The sequence below is a fragment of the Ixodes scapularis genome, unplaced genomic scaffold, assembly GCF_016920785.2.
Source record: "Ixodes scapularis isolate PalLabHiFi unplaced genomic scaffold, ASM1692078v2 PGA_scaffold6__148_contigs__length_123643588, whole genome shotgun sequence".
Lineage (NCBI taxonomy): Eukaryota > Metazoa > Arthropoda > Arachnida > Ixodida > Ixodidae > Ixodes > Ixodes scapularis.
Window position 1 is genome coordinate 61202049 of NW_024609881.1, and position 26670 is coordinate 61228718.

The 26670-nt window shown below is 43.1% G+C and overlaps 1 protein-coding gene across 1 annotated transcript; it reads right to left on the reverse strand.

Annotated features, from left to right (window-relative positions):
• Positions 1 to 788: 788 nt before the first annotated feature.
• On the reverse strand, positions 789 to 22844 carry LOC120844587 (venom metalloproteinase antarease TserMP_A-like). The gene is made up of 11 exons (XM_040216439.1): positions 22796 to 22844; positions 20161 to 20318; positions 19109 to 19201; positions 18604 to 18721; positions 17540 to 17581; positions 16993 to 17120; positions 16782 to 16853; positions 9245 to 9378; positions 2454 to 2509; positions 1193 to 1304; positions 789 to 960 (listed from the first exon to the last, which is right to left on the reverse strand). The coding sequence occupies exons 1-11, from the start codon at positions 22842 to 22844 to the stop codon at positions 789 to 791; spliced, it is 1134 nt and encodes a 377-aa protein (XP_040072373.1).
• Positions 22845 to 26670: the final 3826 nt, after the last annotated feature.

Below are 26670 nucleotides of genomic sequence, written 5' to 3' on the forward strand. Positions count from 1 at the left end.
ACAGTGGCATATCCGGCGACGCCTCGTCACACACGAACGAAGGTAAAGAATCAAGATGGCGCAGGGTTCCAAGCGTTGGGCCCGCCGTCAGCACGGTGTGATAGGGTGGTCGGACCACAAATCGGCCAACACGGATTCCGGGCAACAGCAACATGTTGCCCTGCTGTTCTCGTTGCCGCGATGTGAGAGGGTCACCAGAAACGTGTTTTTCTCGTGTTGCCGAATAGAGTTGTCCGACTGTTGCCTCAGTGTGACCGGGACTTAAGGGCGTCAATCAATCAACATTGTAATCTTTCTTTTGGTTCAGTTCGTTTACGACGGACGTACTATTACTCTGAAAAGAAAAAAAATATTTCTCACGTTTAATGAATTCAGCTACCGTTTGGTAAACGCTTTGATGTTTCTTCAGTTCGATACTATGGACATAATTTGTTTATAGCGATAATAAGAGCACAACCACAATAATATGTATTTTCGCTGTGAACTTGCAGCCTCGTTGGCTCTCCAATGACAGGTGAGCTGCAAGTTCCTTTCAACTATCCCTAGCAGCTTAAGGAACATGGTGCGCGTATTATGGTAACACTTTTAGCGTCGTCGTTCGTTCGGTGGATTCAGGTAGTTTTTAAGTGAACTACGATTTAAGTAACTACGATTATAAGTAACATCCCCGTCAACTCTCAAACGACACATTCAAAATGAGGGTGAAATAATGGCATAGGAAATGTCACGGGTCCAAAGGAAAATAAAGGTTCGAAGATGCCAGCACCTAAGGAAGTTCAAGCAACTACTTACTTCAAAACAAATTGCATCTGCTCCTCACTACAACTTGAAAACGTGAAAGGCGGTCCATGAGGCCCTCCACGTTTCATTATGTATTTCTTAGGGTACAGGCAGTGACGAGCACCAGGATGATTCGGGATGTTTCTCGTGGGACCGCTTCCATCGTGCTCGCTCCCCAGCCTGCGAAAATATTGTTCATGCTAAGAAAACCATCTGATGCTCAACACCATAGTCAGGGACAGATTAAGAAACGCAAAGCAAGGCTCACTATAGTCACGCTTCATATCGGCCCATATTGCATTGTCCGTAGCGATGATGAAAGGCATGGGATTTACTAACGGTGACTAAAAAAGCTTTTTGCGGGTGATACGCTGGGCACATGTGTTTATGGAGGAAGCGACAAGATACTTACAAATGCCCGATTTCGTGGGTTATTGTGGTGAATCCATAGTACAGAGGAGGTATTTCCTCGGCCATTCCCACATTCCAGCCTTTCACGCAGACCCTTCCAGTATAGACGAGACCTGGAAATAATACTCCATCTGTTGCTTACGAAAAACATTCAATAACGCTGTTTTCAACCTGTAAGAATACGCTGGGATGTGAAAAAACCCCTCTTTGGAACAGCAGCTATTTAAAATTATGAGACGTTCAGCCACTTAACGTTAATATTTAGCCGATCGAGGCATGACCGTTTGTGCAAAAGTCACAAATGCCAAGGAAACAAGCCGTGTCTAGAAGTGGGGCTGCGTGCTTAGAGGGACAATTTGTTTTCAGAAAGGTACAAGCAAAGCAAACACACAAACAAACATCTACAGTTAATCTTTTCAGCGCAAAGCTAAATTACGAATTACTAAACGCTCAGTCTTTGGCCAAGTGTAGCACTCGGTGCTCGAACCTGATGCCAAAGTTTCACAACTTGCTGACTCAAATGTTAGGAACAGTTTTAGGAAATTCACAATAAGACGATGGCAGTCGACGAAGTCCAGCAACGCATGAAAATGAGTGGCGTCGGCTACCGAAAACGGGAGTCATTTAGCCAGTGTAAAATTAAAAAAATTGCTTCTAACTTTCGAATCCGCAAACAGTGAGTTTTAAAACTTTGGCATTAGGTTGTACCGTTAGAGCTCCATTTGGAAGGCACTAAGCGTTTGGCAATGCGTAGGCTGTCTTGTCATGAAAAACACTTTTTTTCCGCGGACTCGCGTACACTTGAAGTCTTACAGTTTTACGTAGAATAAAAATGTAGTCATAATTTGTTGTTGATTTTCGCGGTTCGTGTTGTAGAAAGATCACCACGAATATAAGTGAAATTTTCAAGAGATATTCGTTGAATGTGATTTTTATGACCATCAACTGACGACAACCCTTCATGTCAAATTTTATTTCTGAACTAAGTGGCCAAAACGTGCTTTAAAAAGATTTCGAACTTGACTTTCTCCAACTGTTTCAAAGCAAGAAATGTTAATTTTATTCAGTCAAGGTCATCTTCAGTGAAAACTGCTACCAACTTAAAAATCACACTCAGTAATTCGTGTTACTAACTAGCAGAAACGGCGAATGTCCATCGTTATTCGTTAAACATCTCTTGGAAATAACTGGTTAAACTCCGATTTTCTCAAGATTCAGCATAAATGTGTGGTCCGGAGCACCTTCTGACCCCACCCTCTTACCGTTAATATTAGAATATAATTTCTTATTGTACTTGTCACGTCTCCCTAAGCTGCGCCTGAAATGCAAATATGAAAATAATAATTATGCGCATTCCTGCTGCTGTGAACAATAATCACGTGAAACGCTGTATGTACATATAATTTGTGCTTTTTAGGCTTTACATGTCCTTTCTTAAAAAAGCAGTGAAAGCTACATTTATGCTGTCTCTGCAGGTGAGTTACACGGCGATGGGGACGTAACAAAGAAGCTGTCACGACAGCCTAATACTGACAATTTGAGATCACTGGGATTCGCATAAATAAAGGGTCTTAATATCCTCGGAAATAACACATGAATAACTTCCAGCATGCAGCGCGTATTAGACTAAATTTTGCACATCTACCCCTCGTTTTGAGGGGCAACAAAGCTTTTTTACACGTCTCTTGTTGCGTTGCCGTAAAGCCAAGTTAAGCGGCACTTAAAAAAGAGGGCATGTTACAATTTCGGATTGAAATGCTTTTTACACAAGCTTGCTGGAACGAGTCGGACCGAAGTACGAGGGTAGCAAAGGTGGCGATGCAGGCGAGTTTGTTCATCACTAGGTAAGGTAAATACAGCCCAGAGAAAGACGAAGACAAGGGGGAAAGAGATATCAGCGCATATGTGTCCTTTCTTGAACACATATCGGTTAGACAGATATAAACACATATGTGTATAGCTAGATACCGCCTCCTAATAACTGAACTATGCCGAAATAAAAATAAAGATGCCTTTTTTTTCAAGAAAACATGAAAATGTATTATTGCTTTGAACCCGTAATCTAGATGGTACTAGCATAAAATGAGTGGAACACTTATCTGCCAGTATTACGAATGAAACGCATGACATAAGAAAAACATATCAAAGCTTTGCAGGTCAAGTTGTGGAGGTTAAAACAAATCATCCTCGGGTGTTTTTCACCTAGCAAAGAATTGCCTGCTTACAAATATTTACTACGCCCAATTTTAGGATATGGGAAGGTTGTTTATGATCGAGTAGACTTTTTCGGTTTTTTGTTAAGGTTCGTTGTTCTAGCGCTCGTGCTGGGTTCTTTATGCCATTCGTGTGTGCGCTGTCTTTACCTTCTCTTGTGCAAGGAGATAGTGAAAACATTCCGGAATCCAACTAAATCAAACGAAGTGAATGTAAATATGAAATCGATTTATCTTCTAGCCTAGTTTTGACGAGCGTTTGAGTGAAACAGCCTCGTGCATTTTTAATCAAAAGTAAAATCAAAGGCCTAATGGTCATAATATATATATATATATAAACAGGACAAAAATGAAAATAAATACAGCTTTGATGCCCTTGATATTTATCGTCTTCATTCCAACAGTGAGTTTTTGGGGTTTCGATGCTCCAGCATTGTGGCACACATTTAGCGAAGAATCAGGTTCGCTACACATTGAAACGGGCAGCACATCAGACACTGTAGAGGAAACGTTTTGCATGTCGCCCAATAAAGGTGCGTAAAATAGAGGAAGCCTTGGGCATCTCTTGTCACCAGGTAGATAACATTTTACGTAATGAATCGAATTCGAAACAGAAAGCTTTTCGCAAGATGGGTGTCGCATTTTCTTAATGCGTAGCGAATCATCTGCATTCGGTATTTGCTCCGATTACAAAAAAACATAGCAGAATGGAAGTTTGAATTCCCTCACACTTTATATTTTTCCCAAAAGTCAATATGTCTTGACTAGAAAGAGATTTTGGTTGAATGAAAATGTAACAGAGGAATTCAATTCCGTATTTGAAGGTCTCTAAACAATTCCGATCCAAGAATGAATAGAAAAGCTCGAAAGACCTCGCATCAAGTGCGTTCATCCTCGAGGGAATTCTGTTTTCAAATACCACAACTTGAAATAGTTTTGTTTTCATTTCATATTCATTTCGGAAACATTTCGATATATCCTACTGTACTCCCAAGAAACACTACTAGCACAACGGCTTCCGTGTATTGGTAAAATGTTATTCTGCTTCGAAAAAATAACGACGTAGTTACGGGGATCACACCATATGGGGTAAAGTGTCGAAGGCGGCTCGAGTATTCGACACGGGCACTCAGTGATCACTCGAGAATGGCTCGTGAGAAAAAACAGCTCGACGAACATTTGAGTAGTAGTTTGCGTCTAATCACTGCGGTACAGTGAATCGCCCAACTGTACAGGGTGATTCAAGGAGAGGCCAGGCTCTTTAAATCGACCGCGAAATTCGGTTTCTTATCCTATCGTGCTACGAGTTTGTGCAGCGTTGGCCACATATTGTGCATTTTTTTGTAAAATTTGCAAAGAGCGAATTGAACTGAGGAAAAACTAAAGAAAGAAAAAGGCTTTGCGCCTATGGAAACGCAGCGACGCCACCGGTCTTCAAACAACACGGCGCCGTTTCGCACAGCAGAAAAGAGATGGCGCAACGAACGCCGCCAACGAACGAGCTTACGGCGCCGAGAGCCGGCGCCTTTAGCAGACGATCTTTTCGACTCAAAAGCGGCACGCGTTCCGCAGGCGGCGACAGCGCAGAAAGTACAGTTCCTTGTTTGCTAAAGATGTCGTATGCTCGTTCGTTGGCGGCAGTTGGCGTCGCCACTGCTTGCGCCATCTCTTCTCTCCCGTGCGAAACGGCGCCGTGTTGTTTTAAGACCTGTGGCTTCGCTGCGTTCCCATAGGAGCTGAGCCTTTTAGAGCGCAGCTCTTAGGGGCCCATTCCCGGCTTCAGCGGCGTCGCCGTCGGCGTAGTCAAGGTCACCCCAAGGTTATGTGACCCCCAAGGGCATCACAAGGTCACGTGACCCCCAAGGTCACCGCACGATCACGTGACCACCGAGGTCATCCCAAGGTCACGTGACCCCCAGAGGTCAGGTGACTCCCCAAGTCACGTGACCCCCCAGAGGTCACGTGAGGTCACGTGACCACCCCGAGGTCACGTGACCCCCCTCAGGGTCACATGGACCCCTCCCCCGAGGTCACGTGACCCCCCGATGACGTCATCGACACTGATGACGTTACCGTCATCCGCATCGTCATCGTCATCATCACTGATGACGATGCGATGACGTCATCGTCACCGATGATGTCATCAGTGACATCACTGATGACATCGTCACTGATAACGTCATCAGTGACGTCACTGATGACGTCACCGGCATCCGCATCGTCATCAAGGACGTCATCGGTGACGTCACTTATGACATCACCGGCATCCGCATCGTCATCGTGATCATCACTGATGACGTCATCGGTATTCGCATCGTTATCGTCACTAATGACGTCAGCAGTGACGTCACTGATAACGACATCGGCATCGTCACGTGACCCACCCACCTAGTACCCTTCCCTCTTCCTCAAGAGCTGCGCTCAAATTCGGCGTTACAGGGAGTTGTAAACGGCTTTCACTTATTTCTTTCTTTACTTTTTGCTCGGGTAAGCTCGCTTTTTTGTGAATTTTATAGAAAAAATGCACCACCTATGGCCCACGCTGTACAAAATCGGAACGCGATAGGTTAAGAAACCGAATTTTGCGGTCGATATAAAGAGCCTGGCCTCTCCTTGAATCCCCCTGTCGTAATAGACCGTTTTACTGAAAGAGGGCGAGAGAGAAAAGGGGAAAGGGCTACCGGCGCTTTCCCCCTTTCTGATTGTGTAGAAAGAGTGAAAGTCCCGGATGAGAGGCCTGGCCGGTGTTGGGTGCCCTCAGTACCCCAACTTCGTTCGCACTTTCTTTTCTGTTTTAAACTCGCAAACTTAATTATAGCTACGGGCTTCGATGGCAACAGTCCCCCGGTCATCGGGACAGCATTGCTCGGTCACAGGGTGCACGAATAAAAACAGAAAGCGTCGAATACTGTCCGAGGGCTTATGTAGCTTGCGAGGAATCCAGCAAGGCGAGAGCGGCTGCAATGTCTTGCAATGCAATGTCGGGATCATGTAGAAAGCTCCATCGCTTTCCATGTGACCCCGGTTTAAGGCGGCAGTGGATTGCGTCCGAAAACCGAAAAGGCGTTTCCTGATCGCCAACCTCTCGACTGTGCTCGGAACATTTTGTGAATGGAGCGCACACCGAACGCTGTACCGCCGATGAACATGGGGTACGCTCGCAAGGTGCGTGCTAGTTTTCTCGTGATAACTGCTGTTTGAGCTTGTCAAATTTTGTAACTGAATATATCTTAATATTGATACTTTTCAGTGGTGACTGACTCGATTTTATCATCTACAACACTTTTAGCGAGTTCGTTTCACACGCACTGGCACCGTTCGAGTTCTCTCCCAGAATGCATCGCACTCGCAGGGTGTTGCACGGAAAATTGGACTCAAACGAACTCGCACAATGCACCGAATGCAAAAGACTGATGCTGTCGCCTTCTATGTTGTAGAAAGAGTACCGACCTCAAACCGAAACTAGGGCCTTTCTGTTTGGAAAGATGGGTGGGAATGCGGGAGTGCAGTCACTACCAACGTTTATCTACAAACGTTGAACGCTGCAACCTGTGGTTTATAGTTGCGATTATGGTTGCGATCTTTCAGTTCTTGTAACCGTTTACACTGAAAAAAACTGATGATGCTGTCCGAGCACAAGCTTGATCCGTTCGAGCATAGTCTTATGCGTGAACCACTGAAATGGTATTGGTTAAAACTAGTCTGTTGGAATATCCAGCAAAACTTTTCGTGGAACATTCGATTTTGGTCGTCATTACAGCTGGTGGATCAGGCCTTGGTGAGGACGTCGAGAAGGAGAGCTTCTTCGAATAGAATACGACGGGGCAAGTTAGCTGACGTAGGTAAATGTTAAACATGATGATGTTGCCCAAGCCCGCGTAAAGTCACTATGTTTAGCTTTCTCGTAAGCCTATTGGGCAGACAGAGGTTTCTGCTGGGGGAGTTTTGTCGACAAGTGTTCAATTTTTCACCCGCACACGGATGAGGATAAACGTCTCGGGGGCCGCTGATGCGTTTGTTCTGAGCATTTCTTCACACTGGTGTATTTCAGCGTCTGTACGGCAACAGAACGACTTAAGAACTGCAAATAAAGCACGGGTTAATTGCTTCTTTCATGAAATAGCAGACGCTCATAATTCAAGCTCGCGTTTGATTATGTTGCCCGCGGGACGCGATTTCTATCAGAAAATCTACTTTTTTTCTTTTCGGTTCCGCGCAACGAGGTAATTGGTTCCGCGACACATCGTTGCAGACGAACCCACCGTCGTCTGCTCCCGCTCCTTGCCGACCTCGCCGGAGCGAGGCATGACGGGATTGCACTTTGGCGCACGTCCGATTTTCTCGGTGCAGCGAGCGCATGCACGCGTGGGGTGCCGCCACTGAAATGAACTCGGAGAGTGCAACCACTCGTGGAGTGCCTGCCGAAACGAACTCGCTTTACGCCGCGAGTGGGCACGCGTGGACACGAGTGCCGTGAAACGAACTCGCTATTAGTTAAATGCTCGTTTCCGCCGCCGGGTGAGGCTGGAAATTTTTGAAATGGTAGTTCTATCGGTTTTCTTGAATTGCGATCTCCTGCGTGATACCAGAGAGCCGGCAAAATAGCTCCTTGGAGTGGCGCTGGTTTGCTGTTTCCTTTGATTGGGCGATTTGAAACACCGGACAGTTGCTGCAGGGTACGTCTCGTGTGTTGCGATCTGCGTTTTCGAGCCTAGTGTCAAAGTTTCTCTGTTCGAGTAATGGCATCCGTCAGTGCGGCGACAGGGGGAACAGCGGCAGCGAACGTGCCAGCGATAGAAATTGGAGGTGAGTACTCAAACTATTGCATCAAATAGTCAAATTATTCGTGGCTGCTTTGAGACTTACTGCGGTTTCATATAAGTACATCTAGAACGTCCTCGTCGTTCATCCACAAGGAAATATAAGAACACGGACACGTAGATAAAAGCAGCGCAAACAAAACGATCAGTAGCAGCTCCGGGTGTTTACAAAAGTTAATTGAGGTTCCCGTTTCGTGTATCGCTTGTTGATTACTAAAAATGCCTACGTTGAAATAGGCTCATTGCAAGGAAACATTTCTAAATGGTTCACCATTTCCAGTCCTGCGGAAAGCGATGGAGCTTAAAAAAACATTACAGCCGCACTCGCCTTGCCGGATTCCATGCAAGCTACTATAGGTCCTCGGACAGTATTCGACGCTTTCTGTCGTTATTCGTGCACCTTATCACCCAGCAATGGTGTCCCGATGACCGGGGGACTGTCGCCATTGAAGACCATGGCTCTAATTAAGTTTGGGAGTTTGCAACAAAGAAGAAAGCGCGAACGAAGTTGGGGCGCTGCAGACATCCAACACCGGCCAAGCCTCTCATCCGGGACTTTCACTCTTTCGACACAACCAGAAAGGGGGAAAGCGCCGGTAGCCCTTTCCCCTTTTCTCTCTCGCTCTCAAAGTGGCGCTACCCACGATAAAACGGTCTATACCCCACCGGCCTTTGCCAAGGTTGTGACACTTGCCTGCCTCGAATCCGTAAGAGAAGATCATGTGGCCACTTGCTCCGGCAACGAGTTGAAAGCTAACTGTGCTCGTTTCTGTACGAAAAACAAATTCTACGCCTGCTTTTGAGTTGAAATAAAAACTAATTTGTTTTGAGAGGTTATGGAAGTCAAAGATATGATCTCAGCAGTGCGTAATTTATTGTTAAGTCCGAAAATTGTCGCACGACCGCCGTAATCTATCACATATCCTTCGGGAGCATTGAATCGCCATAAGGAACTAGAACATGTTATCTCTGCCTCACGGCACAACTAGACCTCAGGCTGAATTACGTGATCTTGCTTACCCAACGAGCATCACGTAGAAATCGGCGGGCCTTGCGAACGTTGTGTCTTTGGTGTATTGTCCAAAGGCTTTTATTGACTCGATCGCTGCGATTAGGTTATCTTCCTCCTCAATAAAATACTCCTCTTCTTTCGTCTGTAAACATAAAGAAATAAACGAAAATATTTATATTTTATTACTTTTTCAATCAAAAATTAGACCACCGTTGAAAATGGTGCTTGGTTATCATCAAAAAGTAGTACTTCCAAGATGCAATGATGTTTCTAGGTCTAAATGTTTGTAAAATTGTGCAATACTTGGCATTGAGTCTTCTAAGTAATATAAGCTAAAAGAAACATACGGAGCTTTGGTAAAGGAATTAGAAAGGAGCTAGTTTGGTTTTTACAACGCCATCTGTCATTACAAAAATAAAAATTGTACAAAATTTAAATATAAAACGAATGGTTACTTCGAAATAAAGCCAACGGCATTGACTGCGCGAACAGAAGCGATTTGGTCAGACAAATCCCCAATTGCTTTTGATCGGCACTATCACGTTGAGTCATATGTCATTCTTTTCTTATTCATTTACACGGTGTTATGTAATCGCGACATTAAAACAGTGCAAGGTCATGGCCCAAATAAGTCGTTTCTTTGATACCGTCACCGAACCATAGAACCCTTCTTCGCAACACAGACCGACGCTCCTTTCTTACCTTGTTCGGGGCCCCAACATACCATCAGATATAAGATATGTGTACAGGCACGCACTAGCACCCTCCCCCTCCCCTCCCTCCTCTCAGGCTTGTTCGAAACTATTTTTCTGCATTCGATTAGAGGGATACCTCCTGTTTGCAACAAACGTACCTTGGTTTTATTTCTCACACATCACACACTGGTACAAATAATCGACTGCAACTTTTGTCACACTCATTTCTCCGACTAAAGCTCTCAGCAATGCCTATATTTCATAAAAAGCTTGTGCATAGTTCAAAAATTAAAAAAAAAAGCGAAATGACGAAACTGTGAAGACGTACTTCATTCTCCCCCAGTTTTCTGACTTTTTTAGCCCACGTGCGGCCTCGCGCACGTACGGCTCCCAGGTTTCCAACTTGAAGCAAGATGACTCTTGCTTGGACCTCGTCTCTCTCGATGAAATGAACGAACGCGAAGCGTATCGGGTGCGATCTTCCCGACGTGGCGTTAAATTTTTCGTTGCCATGCCTCCAAATGGATGTTGGTTCTGGATCTCCTCTTTCCGTGATGGTGCTACCTTTCCGGTGGAAAATGCCCTCATTCAAGTCGCATCAAAGTAATCAAGTAATCCAATAAGCTCCGGAACACCGAGCAATATACGCACCGACGCAGAAACGCCCAGGGGCAAGGGATGTCCGAAGGCGAAACAAAGGAAAATGCCGCGAGTTTATGAATGAGCGCCCTTAGCTGACTGTTTCTTGAATATGCGCTTTGGAGCCCAGCCCCCTGAACAGAAGCCCACATTTTTTGCGCAAAAATGAAAATGGCGCCCACGATGAGCAGCTTGAGAAAACACGACGCGCAGACCACCAAAAAGCGCCTGCTCAAAATCCGTCATGAAATTTTCAGGGGTCGAGGAAGGAATCCCAGCAAATGTGAATGTAATTATAGCCCTTCAAACGCACGGGCAAAAATTTGTAGCTAGCCGACCCGACAACAAAAATCAAACGGCTGCGCTAGGCACTCCGTCAATTACAACATGCAGAATTACAAGTTGGTCACACATGTAAGGTACTATCGGAGAAAAATTAAATGCGAACAGAGGAGCGCGTGGCTCGCGGTACAGGCTGCGCCGCCTGGAAGTGAGCCTAGGGGCGAGGTTGCGTGACCTACTTCGATGTGTTCACGCCCCTCGATTGGCGCTCCCCCAGCTTCGGTAGTGCGCCTCTCAGTGCGTTGAAAGCTGTCACCGCCATCTTTGCCTGCTCGGCAAATGCGGCGAGCTTCTTTGCACCGCACGCGCTGAGCCAGCAATGATAGCGGTGATAGCTTTCAGCACACCAAGAGGCATACTGCTGAAGGTTGGGGAGCGCAGAGGGAGGGGCGTGAACACGTTGGAGTAGGCCACGCACCCTCGCTCCTGGGCTCACTTCCAGGCGGCGCAGCCTGTACCGCGAGCCACGCGCTCCTCTTTTCGCATTTCATTTTTCCCCAATAGAACAAATAAAGTCTCGTCCGCAAAAAAAAAAAAATTTAACTGGCGACAGCCGTTGCATGCCATCTCGTGTTGCGAAGGCAACTATTCAACACGATTGTATCAGCGGTCGTGGACGATGAAGAAGGGCTCTGCTATTTTTGTCTTCTTGTGGGCGTCGTTGTCTTCCAGAGAGTCGGCTGATGAAGGAACCGCCGGTGGCTGCGATGAGCGCCTTTCTCGATACATCGAATCCTTCAGGCTGGCCAACGTGGGCATATCTGCTGCTTATTCATCTGGCACCTAAAGTAATCTTAGTGTTTTTGTTCAGCAAACTTTGCTTAATACTTTGGAGGCGTGATAGATGTAATAATTTGTACGGAAACTGCAGAGCAGGTTTCGAGAAGTTCCTCCTTAAACAACCTTGGCATGGGCGTATTCGGGTTGGGTGCTGCTGACGTTTTCAGCACCAAGCGCAGCTGGTACCTCACAAGCCTCGGCTCGCCTGTTGCATGGTTATGGTCGCCTCTAAGTAAAAGGAGCGTAAATGTGCAACGGCATGTTAATGGTCCTTAAGCATGCACCTGGTGGCGCTAATAAGAGTAAGTAAGACACGATATAAATAGCAGTGGTTTCTATCGTGCATAAAGAGACCGACAAGCACAAATCGAATATAGCAACTTACGGGATCTGCTTTTCACGGTGTCCTCTTCAGTCAATATCGTAGTCGCGTATCCTAATGAATTGTAACGGCAACGAGACGAAACCATTCCGTTTGCTTTGTGCCGCTGTTTGTGACATATGTAACCTTCAACGTAAGGGCGCTTTTCTTCTCTCTGTTTCCTTTATAAAAAGCCGGACATCATCCCTGGCTGATGTTTCACTGTTGATTGGGTCGTGTTCTACTTCGGAGCGCAACGTTCTTTTCTTGAGTTTATGACTCAGCGCCAGCGTTGGGGTAACGCGTTACAAGTGACGACGTTACCGGTAACGCGTTACTTATTTTCGGTAACACATAACGTACTCGTTACTTCTTTTCAAAACAGTAACGGGTAATGTACTTACGTTACTAGCTACTTTTACTTCCTAAAAGTTTAAACAAAATTACACAAATATTTCTTCGTGCTTCAAGGCGCGAAGCTAAATGATTTTTTTTGCGTTTTTCTTTGCATTTTTTGTGAATATTTGGGTGAAGCCATAAAAAGATAAAGTAATTATGTTCAGTGTCTGCATGGACATAATGTTACTAGAAATATGGCGATTAAGTATACCTGTAACGTGAAATCATCAAAACATATCAATTTATAACTAAAAAAGAAAAGCCAAGATAACGTGCGTTAGTTTATATCGGTAACTGTAACGCGTTCCTTTCATTTCCAATTAATCGAATTGAATTGGCTTTATGGAGACACTAGGCCTATGATAACAGGACAAAAGGCAGATTAGCTCTGCCTGACGCGGGCCTATCACCCGTTTACAATGCTCAGCAGGCGAAAAAAAAAACAATAATCAATAAAGATTACAAGAAGATAAAATAGCACATCAGCAACAATCAACACAGCATGTTTTGTACAATGCTTATACAATCGTGAGTGCACTTAATACTTTGGAAATAAATGAGACAGGTAATTCAACTCATACACAATGAAAATATAATCTAAAAGTATTTACTCAACATGACATGAGAGAAGGTCCCGCTGTAGACTAATTTTAAAGCTGTGGTTTGTTCCACAACCTGAGATTGTTTTCCTAACGGCTGGAGTTTTATTTAAGAAATCAGGTATCAAGTATGCTAACTGGTGAATGTCCATAGTTCGTCTTAGACCAAGTTACTTTTTAGGAGCCGTGTCGAAGATTGCATTGTGTATTACTAGGAAGAAGTGCCTCAAAAAATAGTTGAAGTCTCTTATTATTTTCAGTGGTAAGAAAACTGTGTTTAAAATACGAAAGCCGCTTCCAGACTAAGAAACGCCCGTACCTCTACTTTCCCGCACAACACACGAAGAGCATATCACCGCAACTTGCGGAGGCAGCTCAGCGAATGACGATGCCGAAGCATATTTTTAGACCTAAAACGCTGTCCGAGTTGTGACATTAATCAATGCAAAACGTCAGGCTTGCATTGCTTAATGTCAGAACTCGGACTGCCTTTTTTGGTCGAAACATATGCTGCGGTATAATCATTCGCTAAGCTGCCTGCATAAGTAGCGCTGATTGGTTCTCCGAGCGTTGTGCGGGAAAGTTGACTCACGGAATTTTTTTAGAGTGTGCAACTCCCTGTAAAACCGAATTAGAGCGCAGCTCTTGAGGAGAAGGAGGGAAGGGTACTGAGGGGAGCGTAAACACCTCCTTCCTCCTCACCTCCTCATCCTGCCTGCTACTGCTCAGAGTTACGCCAATGGCGACTGCGACGGCGATGCAATGGGCGTAACCGTGAGGTCACGTGACCCTCGTGACCTCACGGGGTCATGTTACCTCACAAGGGTGACGGGACGTCTCTGGGGCCACGTGAACTTACTGGAGTCACGTGACCTCATGGGGATCACGTGACTTCACGGGGTCACCTCACCTCACGGGGGTCACGTGACGTCACGAAGGTCACGTGACGTCACCAGTGTCACGAGACCTCACGGAGGTCACGTGATGTCACCGGTGTCATGGGACGTCACGGAAGACACAAGATGTCACTGGTGTCACGTGACCTCACGGGGGTCACGTCATCTCACGGTTACGCCGACGGCGACGGAGACGCCGACGCTGCTCAAGCCAGAAACGGGCAAATAAGATCTGTGCTCCAAAAGAATGGTGCTGTGTGGTCAGTATGCTCAAGGTTTTCTGTTCAACGTATAGCTTTTGCTTTTGCAAAAGAAACAACCTATCCATAATTTTGTTGCTGTTGAACACGAAACTAATAAACAGTAATGGAGATGAAAGTAACTAAAGCATAGTGCAACTGACGGTTTAACCAGCATGGAACCAGCTATCTAATTTTGTATAAAATACCAATAGATCTCAAGCTGCTTGCATGCATTTTATTTATATGAGGTGTCCAGCTCAAATTTCTCCTAACAAGTCATAAACGATTACACGCTCGATCACCGGGTCTTGGAATTTTTAAAAACAATTTCACAGTCGTCAGGTTTAACTCGTGGGTTAAAACTTGCATATTTTGTTTTCGTAACGTTTAACTGAAGGTGATTGTGGTCAAGCCACTCCGATAACTCGTTGAGCCATGTGTCAACCGTAACCTCTAGATGACGTAAAAATGGACGAGAAAAAAAACGCGTGTATCGTCGTCATACAAAAACTATTTCAGGAGTGTTTAGGATAGGTACAATATCATTAATATAAATATTAAAAAAACAGAGGACTTAAAATAAACCCCTATGAAACCCCATGCGAAATTTGTTCTGGCTTGGTACCGGTATCCATTAAAACACGTATTTTGTGACCCACAAGATAAGTAACTACATACCAAATCTAAAGCAACACCTTGAATTCTATAAAACGGTAGTTTGTACAACAATATATCATGTTTAATGAGATTAAACGCTTTTCTACAGTGTAAAAATGTTCCAGTGGTAAATAATTTATTTTCAAAATGTTGATTGATTTTTCTTTGATACTAAGTAGCGCCATTTCTGTTTACTTTTTTTTTCTTGAAAACCGTATTGCTGCTTTACAAAGACATCTCTATCATTCAAAAATTTACATAAGCGTATTTTGATCACATGTCCTAATACTTTTAAAAATAAAGAAAGTACGGATATGAGCCTAAAGTTATTAATGTTATCAAAAGAACCTGGGCTTTGTGCAAAACAGCAACTCTTGGAATTTTCATGCCATGGGGAAAAGTATTACTTGCTAATGCAATGTTACATATATGCTGTAGAAGAGAACACAAAATATATGCGACAGCTATGATTGGTGTGGCCTTGATATCATCTGCTGCAATGAGTTACGTATTTCGTTACTTTTTTTTCGGTAACGCCTACAATACTGCTGCAGCGCCCACAATGCATCTTGGAAAACACAACAACTGAATTCCGAGTCCCGACTTTTGCCCTACCTATTTGCCCGCTGAATTTAGCGGGAACTCACGTCACGTCACTTTATGTCAAGGGACCTATAGAAAAATATTGTTTCTCCGCTAAATATAGCGGGAAAAGTGATGTCATGTGACTTGGTCACGTGACCTTAACGAAATTTTAATTTGGCCACTAGATTTAGCAGTAAAATTGACGCCACGCGCCCTCAACACCAATTCAGTTTCTCCGCTAAATTTAGAAGAAATGACATCCCGTGACTTTGTGACACATGATCTACACATGAATTTAGGAAAAAGTCGTCTAAGTGGGGAGAGTAAATAACTTGCGGATATTTTTATCTATTTTACTGCCATGTCCGTTGTCATCTTACACGAATTGCTAAACGTATGGTAGTTTATATAATAACTAATAATATTTTCATCATTTACCTATAATATTAATCACTAAACTGAATATATTTTTGCATCCGGCACAATTGTGTAAACCTGCTCTGCAGCACTATCATATTGAAAACAAAACATTGTATCAAGCTGACCAATACAAAATTCTTCCAAGCAAGAAAACATGAGCGTTAACAGCATGCTGGAGAATAAATTCAGGACGATTTAAATTGTGATTTCTAATATGATTTCTAAAGTGCTTTGAATCATACCTGATTCACTACAATAAATTGAATAGAAGCATTTCCACAAAACTAATCCCGAAATAGTTTTATAATTTACCATTTTTCTATCATGCGATGCATTGTATATTGATTGTTTTCTTTTTAAACCAAGGAATCGCCAAACAAAACAAAAATTCAGATAGCGCACTGAAATGAAGCATAAAGCACAGTCGTCTGAGCAAATCTCAGCCACACGATATTAAGCTGTTTTTTTTTTGTTCTACAAAGTCAAAGTTTACTAAACAAAAGTCACTTAAACCCTACTTCAAATCTACAGTAATTATTTCCTCCCCATTATTTTCAGCGGTAGGATGGATTTATTAGTCAATCTGTTATGTTCAAAAATACAGCTAGTGATCAAATGCACTAGTTTATGGCTATACTGATGTTATATAATTTAATATGGTATAACGCAAATGAATCTGACTTAAATCATAGGCATCGAATAATTTATAGTTAAACAAATAGTTATTGTTTTCCTCTCACTCGAGTCCCCTTTGCAAAGCGCAGTCTGATCAAAACGGTTCCAACTATAAAAGTCCACTTTAACTGTGAAAAAAAAAATTTTTCTTCTAAAAATTTTTGAGTTTACAATTGTGTTGCACTCTTGGCGGCCATAACAAGACTTTCAAACTTAGAGATACCAACCTTTGGGGGTTGGACAATCAATACGCACCTGAAACCCGAGTATTCCAACAAGCTGGAGGTTTATTCGGGGCTTGCGAACCGTCTTGAAGATAGGATTCACCTTCGTGGAAAAAATAAGGCATTCGAACGGGTGTCAGTAATCGGAGCACGAAACCCTCAATAAGCACTTTTTGTTTGATCAATGAAAACGGATATTACTAAATTATTTCTGAACAAGAACAAATGTAAAGCATACGCACGATGTTCATTAGCCTTATGATGTATCGAGCCTGTAGGTTTTTGTTTCCTTGCAGGTACTTGTGTATTACACTGTCAAACATGACGTACATTTCAGGTCGCCACACGGTGGGTGGCTCTGCAGTGTCACCTAGAAGATTTCAAATCATGGCATGCCCTCAGTGCTTCTCGAGTTTAGAATTCACTGTGTAATCATTTTTTTTTTAATAATCACGATGCCAGATAAGTTGATCTTGTTTTCTGTGCAAGACAGTAAAACAGTCTCTCCAATTAAATGCTTTCAAACTCATTATATCATCAAAGTGCGGCCTCGAATTGTAGTTACTCGCGCAGCACGTGCTGACGTCTACCGAATTATTTCAAAGCAAAAACCTCATGCAGAAAGATTAGGGTTTCTACTGTGTACAGGAAATAGCATCATAGTTAAAAAATGGCTAGTATGTATGCCGCGCATGTAACTGGAGTTGCAGCCTGCTCCTTGGCGTTTGTAGAATTGGTTGAAGGGACTGCTGAGGAATGTTAAATGTTATAAAAACAAAATAAGCTTACTTCTTGGCAGTATACTTTCATCGGAATGGTCTTCTACGGGAACTGTAAACATAATAGTGATACTGAATATAAAAGTAATCGAAGTTAAAGGTTATAACTTTTCAAAGGCATGCTTCTTCAGCAAAAGTATAGATGGACAGTTCGTGTTTTGCTGTAAACTAGTTCTTGTTTGTTTTTTTCTTTTTTGCTGGCCCGTTTTTGCGGTTTTTAGTCGTTAAGATATCTTCAAGATAATTTTCACAAATAGTTAGAATATCCGATGTCAGCGCATGTGTTTACCTTAATGCCATCACCTCAAAGCCGAACCATGCCAAAATAGAGTACATAATTCGTTTCGTTTGAAAGAAAAGGCGACGAAGTGATATTTTTGACGTGTTACCTAAACAGTAAGTATAATTGAGTAAAAATATAACGGACGTTATAATTGCCAGTATATTCCGCGTCCTAAAAATTATTTGTAGAAACATATAGGCTCGGAACTCTTGAGTGCAACCAATTAAATAATTTAAGAAGAAGTGAACGGCAACTTTGAACGCACTTAATCTGTGTTAACTTGAATATAAGGATATAATAACCTTTTTTCCGGCTGCCAAACCAGTGACCCCTTCCGTTAACTGCGAAAGTGCTAATTATTGGTACGATTTGAGATCATACATACTTTGATACTGAATACTCTTAACATCAGATTACATACTCAGATTACTAATACAGGAGCCGTTGAAATGATGCAAGTAAAAAAAATAATGAAATACTGAGGGGCCGTGGCCTCTGCAAGCACTTCTTTTAATTTCCCAATGACAATTAATTAATGCGATCATTTCGCCACGCTTTAAACGGAATGTTTTGTTAGAGAAAAAACGGGAGGGGAATTAATTATTCGAGATAATAAATGGCAAATAACTGAGAGCGTACCAGAATTGACACCGCAGGCGAAACAAACGCTGGAGGAAGAAATTCGGTCGTATACGTTCAACATTTCTAATCATTTTTGCTTCGAGAAGTCTAGCCTTTAGAGGTAGAATTTTCAACAAATGTCTAGTGCAGTGTTTGATTCTGTCACTTACTTTTCAAGTGTATCGGTTCCTCAGGCGTCGGGAGCGGAAATATTCTGTGAGGGATTCGGCCGGATTTGTCATGTATTCGCAGTGGCTCGATTCCGTGTGTAAAGTTTAGGTATCCTTCCTGTTAAAAAAGTGAAGGATTTCTGAATATTACAAGCACTGCCCGTGGCAGACCTTTTGTGAAACGCTAACCAAACATTTCATCCTTACTAAAAATTCAATGGGTTAGGAAGCAATATATGGAGAAAGTATTCTAAATATTTATTTTAAAGTTCTCATAAATAATGTTCTTTAGACGCTGTGGCGATGTGAACTTCCAATATGCTTAATACATCTTCATTTTTTCGAAACTTAAAAAAGCGCTGCAGGTTTATAAAATGTTCACGAAAATCTATGTAGTTAACAAATACAGGATTTATAAATAATGATTGCATAATCTCTTGTACATTTGTATAATCGTATTTATTGTTCCTATACGAATATATACTTCAAAAATATTTGTACGTACCATTTCGATTCCCACACTTGTTTCAGTAATTGTAAAGGAAGCCTTCTGTTCCGAATTTTCATAAACACTATTACGCATATCTGTAGTATCCATCTGAAAACAACGTATGAGTAAAATAACTGCGAAGTGATCTTCATTATATTAGCAGCTGAAATGCTAAACGGTTATTTTTATAGCCAAGCTATTTATGGCTATAGGGTTTCGTTGATTTTTTGTGCGCGTCAACAAAAACTCAGTTTCGAAATTTGGTGCAAAATTGCTTCATTTTATGCAAAACCTTATGTCTCAACACTTGGATATGCATTTTCAGTAGATTAGTTATCAATGGGCTTCATTTTCAAGATCAGTAGACTCTCAGGTAGATAATAAAGGTTTCTCAAAGATTTCGCGCTGTGCGACCCGCGTCGGCTATGTCTACTCTCGCACCGCCCTCTCCTCGTAGTCGCCCCAAGCGCTTGCGAGCCTAGTTTCCGTTCATTCCGCTGTCCCGGATTGGCGGTCGCGTCGCGAGTGTCTTTTTTCCTCCGGCTCGTCACGGTGACCACCGATCAAGACAATAAATGTGGTCTTACTTTTGTTCAAAATTCTTTGACACGTCTGTGTCGTGTGCTAAACCGCTTCGCTGGTCATCCACCTTCTCAGACTGGAATTGCTCATGCTTTTTATTTTTTTTTTTTCGCAAAAAATGACATTTTATAAAAACTAAGTAAATGATTACGTTCAATGAATTTCAACAAGGCGCAGAACGAATATCGGGGCGAATGGTTGCATAAAACATCGAGGAAGTAAAACTTAAAAAAAATGCAAAAAAGTAATCGTGGGAGTCGGCACATCATTTAAACAAATGCGCGTTATTTGCGTTATTAATAGCGGAGACAATTCTGCTTGAATGGCACTTTCAAATGTACGAAAACTTCCAAAGGCACTAGCGGACACATCAAATAACTTCTGAGTGAATAAACAGGTAGAATGTTTATTTTCTAATTAAATTAAGTGAATTTCAATCAATGAGGCGGAAGCATGCTTTCTTGTGAAAGGTAATCTTTCCTTACCAATTCGTGATTCACCTCTCCATCCCTAGCCTCGGAAAAATACAGACGGTCCCCTAAAACACTGGATTCTTCCAAGTCTATGACGTAGTCTTTAGAAAGTTGAACAGCGCCTCTTGAGTTGCCGCTTCTGCTTTCAATCAGAACCGGATACACGACACCTGGAACGTAACCGCTCCTGTTATCCCACTGTTCCATACTTGCAGGAAACTTATCGGTACAGAGGACGAAACAAAACGTTGGTCACAAGTCACGCTGTTTTTCTAATAAAAGAAATTTTTAATAGATCACGTAGCAACGTTCTTTTTCACAAACAAATTACAATTAACTCAACAAAAATAAGAAAGCTCTTCTGCAATGACAAGACGTTTGAAATGTAATGGAATAAAAACAAACCACGGGAAGCAAGCCTATACTCATGTGAATAGTTCGAACGGAACAAATTTGGAAAATCGGGGAAAGGGGGGGGGGGGGCATCTTCTAGTCGTGCTTCGTTATCACTAGTTATTCTTTCATATGCATTTCTTAATATGCAGCTTATGAGAAGATATCCTACTTCTATAGACTTCAAAATGCTGTAAGAGTGCTATACCACATAAAACAAAGGAACTGAAGAATTTAGATTACTTTTTTGTTGCCAAGTTTTTTAATATTGATGGTTATAATCCTAATCTTTTATACCACGCCTACGTTCCTGTTCTTGCGAAAAACTTTCGGAGATCTGTCAAACTTTTCGCAATTCAGCGCTCTAATTGTACGGCTCCATGATGAATGAAACATCGTTTTGGGACGGTCACATCCATTTGGTAACTCCGATTGTACACATAATCTGAACAAACAGAGGCTAAGAAAAGCGCAAGAGTAATTTTCTCAAATGCCCAACTACGTGAAAGGATTTCTGGCAGGTTGGAACTGGGAAAAAAAAACATTACGTTATTGTGCATTCCGTGCACGTACAATGCAATTGGCGTTCCGCATTAAAAAGCCACATTTGCATCCTCTCTTATTTTGTAGGTGTAACAGGAGGAACCAAGTGCATGGTCTTTATGCAGACCTGATGTACGTCAGACGTTGAATACGCGAACTGCTTCGTGTATAATTACCTCGGTGTCGCTTTCTATATATGTGTGACGCCCTATGGCCGGCTGAACTGTGGAGTACGATGCCTTTAGAGCTCGTCTGTGACTGGTGCGTTAAAGATTCTATCACATACATATTTTAAAAGTAATCCCGAAGTGTTCACAAACGACCTCACAGGAGCCAAAGCGTCATGCTCTCGGATGTTGCTACCCTTGCGCTTGGTGCTAGAATTCCCGGTCAAAATTACGATGGAAAGCTCGTACTTTTGGCTCCTACCACCACCGATGCAACACCGCCAGGATCCTGGCCGACGGCATGGAACTTATATGACGTCGAAGTGCGTAAAAAGACGGACAACTTTTTTAGAACGCGGAACGTGGCTTACGTACTGCTGGTTCCAAACCATTCTTTGGAGCCAGCAGTACTTAAGAACGCTGCTTAAGCTAAGTTGCTTTGACAAATCTATATAAAAAAAAGAAAAAGAATTACCATATTTGGTTAAAAGTACAAGAATTACGTGCCAGAGCTATAAAAATATAATCACTAGATTTGCGTTAGCCTAGTCGCAATTTTATTTTTCTTGTGTTTTGAAGACATTTGGATGTAGTACCGGGTGCATCAAGTAGCGGGCAGACTCTGTAAATCGACCGCAATATTCCGTTTCTTAACAAATGGCGCTACGATGTTCTGCAGCTTTGCTCACAGGTGGTGCATTTGATATATAAAATTTGCAAAGAGCGAACTTCCCTGAGGAAAATGTGAAAGAAAGGCTTAACTCCTATAGAAACGTAGTGAAGTCACCAGACTTCAAACAACAGGGCGCCCGATTGATGGAGGACCGGTGGCTTCGCTAGGTTTCCTCAGGAATTAAGACTATTGCTTTCTTTACTTTTTCCTCAGGTAAGTTCACTCTTTGCAAAGTTTATAGAAAAATTTGCGCCACCTGTGGGCAACGCTGCACAAAGTCGTAGCGCGATGGGTTAAGAAACCGAATTTCGCAGTCGATTTAAATAGCCTGGCCACTACTTGATACAGTCGTTAGAATACGAACGTATTAAAGTATCCGAGTTAACCCCTCATGGTTATCGGAAGATATAGTGGCATATATTTATAAGAGGCCGCTCCTTCAATTATTCACAACCTAAGTGAAGGGCCTGTTGACTGACGAGCATCTCATTATTTCTTCTCATCCATTAGGATTGAAGCATTAGAGGATAAGAACACAGAAGAAGCAATCACGAAGCAAAAATCAAGGTTATATTATTAAGCCACACCCTTCGCGTCTTATTTATCAGCGACTATGAAGGAATCTATGAATACAATCAACGCAGGATGTCTACCCAAGCCTATTTAAACCCTGCGCCTTTCGGGGGTATGGTGCATGCCGTAATACAAATCATTTCTCGTCTGCAATATTGTGTTCGGAAGTTCTATGATAACTGTTTATCGTGCCCAAAAACTCGGAGGTTTAAGCCCAGGAGAAAAGTAAAATTCGATATTACGTCACTAAGAAAAACGCCATGCAGAAGCGTCTTCGTAAATAGAATCAATACTTCACCGGCGTGAGCAGTAGCGACGCTGAAAATAATGAGTGAAGCCGAATACATTTTCCGTCGCATACACGTGCGTAAAGGAGAGAAAAACACTTGGAAATGTAAGAATGGCTATGTCAGGAACCTTTTTAAAGGGTGAAAAGAATAAGTGCCCTTTAAAATTTTACACAAAATACGAGATATTGAAAACAATAAGTCAAATGCCGTAGACAAGAAGTTGCATTTATTATGTTGTTAAAGACAGCTTTTTTCATGAAACGAGCATTAACAACGCAACTCACCCTTTTCAAATATCAGAGCCATCTCGTGGCAGTCTCAACAGCTCTAATTTCTCCGCTTTAATGACGGTGATAGAAGATCAAGATCGTCTACCTTCAAACACTCCCGACATTATGAATCAAAGGCCACTTACGAGGACCAACTTGTTAGAATGGATTCTCCTCTTCTCTGCGACATGCTTTCAAAGGCGCTCGCTTCTCCAAGGGCGCGGAAGCTGCGTAGCGCCGCCATTAGAGCGTCGAGTTTGGCTCTGAACATGGAAGGTAGACTAACTTTTGAAAAGGGCCGATTGAAGCGTGTCAAAAACAAAAAGAAAAGAAACGCCAGTGGTTTGCTTCTCGCGGTGGATTCTAAACATGGCTTCCACTTACATCACATCAGCGGCCATTCTGATGGCCATTGCTAGCTGAGCACGTGGCGTCTGCATCACTGCATGAAAATAAGTATGTAATATGACGTCACATGCCGGCCACACATAAACGCCGCGGCTAACGAGACAAGCAAATATCACGAAACCGGCCCGTTGGAGACGCGGAAGAATACACCAGCGGTTTTCGACAAATGGCGTCTCAAATCTCTCGTCGTTCTGATTGAGAAAAAAAAAAAAGTGCGATTCTATACACAGAATAACAGTGATGACACGTAAAACTGAGATTAAAAATCCTGTACTTTATGAGCGGCATCTGACTTGCTGCTAGGGCAGGTCAGAACAGCTTTCGAGGGCTACGTTTACTCAAGTGATTTCTATTGCCATTTTCACGACCGAGTTGGCATCGCGCGCGTCTCCCACGGGAAGGCACGGGGCTAAGACCCCACCAGCCAAATTTCTCATTTTATCTTTCTCGTCTCTCCTATAACGCTCTAATCTTGTAACGTATCGCTCGTTCATGTTCGAAATGTTCTAGACTACAGAGTATGTACAAAAGAAGCTGAATCCGGCAACATTAAGTCATTTGTATCTTGTCACTGTCACGGGATGCACGCTGTTCTTTTTGCTTAGTTAGGGGTGCGAGTTCACCTTATTGTACATTTGTTTTCAGTTTTTAAATCAACCTACTTTTTTATCCGTGATATTACAGTAATGCCTAAGGATGACACCCAAAACTGTAGGAAGACCGGGAGGTATCCATGGCTGCCCGTTAGATGACACCACTGTGTTCACTCTTTGTAAGCGGTCACAGGCGTGTCAAAACGACCATTCCCCCGGTGGTTTTGAATCACTAGCCTAAATCCACTACGGAGCATCCGATTCGTGCGGCGCCACCGCGCCTCCGACTCCACCAGCGGAAGACGACAGGCTTCCGGGAGTGACCAACTGTCGTCCCGGCATTCCCCATCGAGCTGGGCTGTCGTCATTTCCGGAAAGCGCCATCAGGCGTCGGTCGACCGCCGTTCCCGTCATGCTCGGCAAGGCAGGAAGTTACGTCGCCCAGAGATCGGCTTCCACTCGGCTCCGGGAAGGTCAGCCGATCGAGACCTGGGCGGTCCGAACCCTAAATCAGAGTCGGCGCTGCTCCAAAAGGATGTGCGAAAGACATCCGGGTTGATCTCAAAATACCAGTGGCGAACGCGCCCTCCAAAAAGGACGATTCCAGAACATGCCAAAACATCGTGTGGAATTCGTCATTACTAAAACGCAAATCTGCTAAAAAAAATATAAAAAAAAACCTTAACTCCTAATATAACGCAACGCCCCGTGCACTTTCATATTAACTTTAAAAAATAATTTCTGCAGCCCCCGTGCGCCAAATTGAAAAATAATCTCGATATTCTTGATCTTGGAGTCCAAACGAAGACGATTTTTGTGTTTTTTCTTAAATACAAAACCGCTTCAGTCTCACTTTAACTTGAAAAGCGTTTAGTGTGGTACATGTCAAAAAAGTGTCTTTTGTTGTGTTTTTCTTTTTCTTGAGAAAAACAAAATTGGCGAATTATTGTGTTCTGTTCGGTTTGTGGCGCGGCTCTTAGTTCCAAGCGCGAATGGAGCTGCAGAAATGGAGCTGCATTCCAGCTTGGAACTCTTAGTTCCAGTCTGGCGCACCGCAGTTTCCAAAACTCGTCAGGGTCCATTTTAAAAAGCTTCTGTCATACCTCGTTCACTCTAAGAAAAAAAGGGTGTAGTCAGGTGCGTCGGCCGCACATGCATTCTTTTCCTGAAAGATGCACCCTGCGTTACCCAGCAAGGGTACTTGTACACCGACAATGATCATTCTCCTCCCCTTAAAGACCTCTAGGTGTATCAGTGCACCCCCACGATAGCCGCGCGCCCCGATCAGCTTGTGCTTGGATTCCCCCTTGGGGGTCACTTTTTAAGTTGGGCAGTATCTTAGGAAGTATGGAGCTATCTTGTTCACTCGGTGTTGACAGTAGAGTGGACGCTATGCTTGTTTTAAGCCAATCGGGTCTCCGGATAGGATCACGTGACTACAGTCTCCAAGCAAGATATAAGGTAGAGCACGGCACCTGCCTGAAGGTCAAGGCGAAGTATAGCATTCACTGCACATTTAACTTGGGTCGAACATTTAAGATTATATAAGTGACAAATCCTCTCGTTGTGTTCATTGTTGGGTTGCTCCTGAAGATAAGCCTTTGCGAGGGCGCTTCCCTTTTGGCCTTGAAAAAGCTGCAATTGGCTTTTCCTTTCTCTCCCTAACCTGAAAGCGTGGAAGAAGGTGCGCAGCTGCCGGACCAATGAACCGAAGGCTTTTTTATGCCTCAACATCGCTGTCTGGGCGCGGCTGACGGCAGGAGCGTGATCATGTGGTAAAGGTTTCACGGGTGACGTAGAAGCTTCTTTTGGGGGCTACGGGCCGTTCATCGAAAGTCAATTTGTAGCAGGGCAATTTGTCGCGTAGGGCAATTCTTCATAGGGCTATTCGTCTCTGAGGCATCTAGTCGAAAACTGGGTTTTCTTTTTCTATTTTATTTTTTTTAGGAAAGTTTAGGGGAATTGGAAAGGGGAAGGGGGAGGGTATGGAACGTGTATATATAAATATGAATTTTAGAAGCCTTCCAAGAAAAGTTCGAACAATGCCTTGTTGTTCGCCTTCTTTTGAAGTTTCGGAAAGGTCGGAGGCTGCTCTTCTAAACATGCATGCTGTGTTGTATCCTGTTTTGATAGTTCACGATCCTTTGTCCGGTTTCGATACTCCATTCACCTTTAAGCCGACAGTGCACGGGAGGCTGTATGTTCGCCGGTCCAACAGTTTGAGTGGTTCAGCAAGCGTGCGATTTTTTGTTATTTCTTTGTTATTTAGATTTCGCTTATCCATTTTTCGGAAAGTCCAGAACGAACTTTCAAGACTTATAAGATAAAGTTTATAAAACGTTTTTGTCATCCACATCCTTTTAGTTCCAGGGGGACGTTCGTACACCAGCCAAATGTTATAAAATAACTGGTCTAAGCGTTTATTTTGGCAGTCGCTCTGGAGGTCATCAGAAAGACAATTTGTAGCAGAACAACTCGTAGCACGGCGATTCGTCGCATAGGACAATTCGTCCTAGTGCTACTCGTAATAGGGCGATTCGCCCAGATGACGATTCGTCACTCTATTGATGCCTTATTACGTGTTTAATTTTCACAGTTTTTTTCAAAAACGAA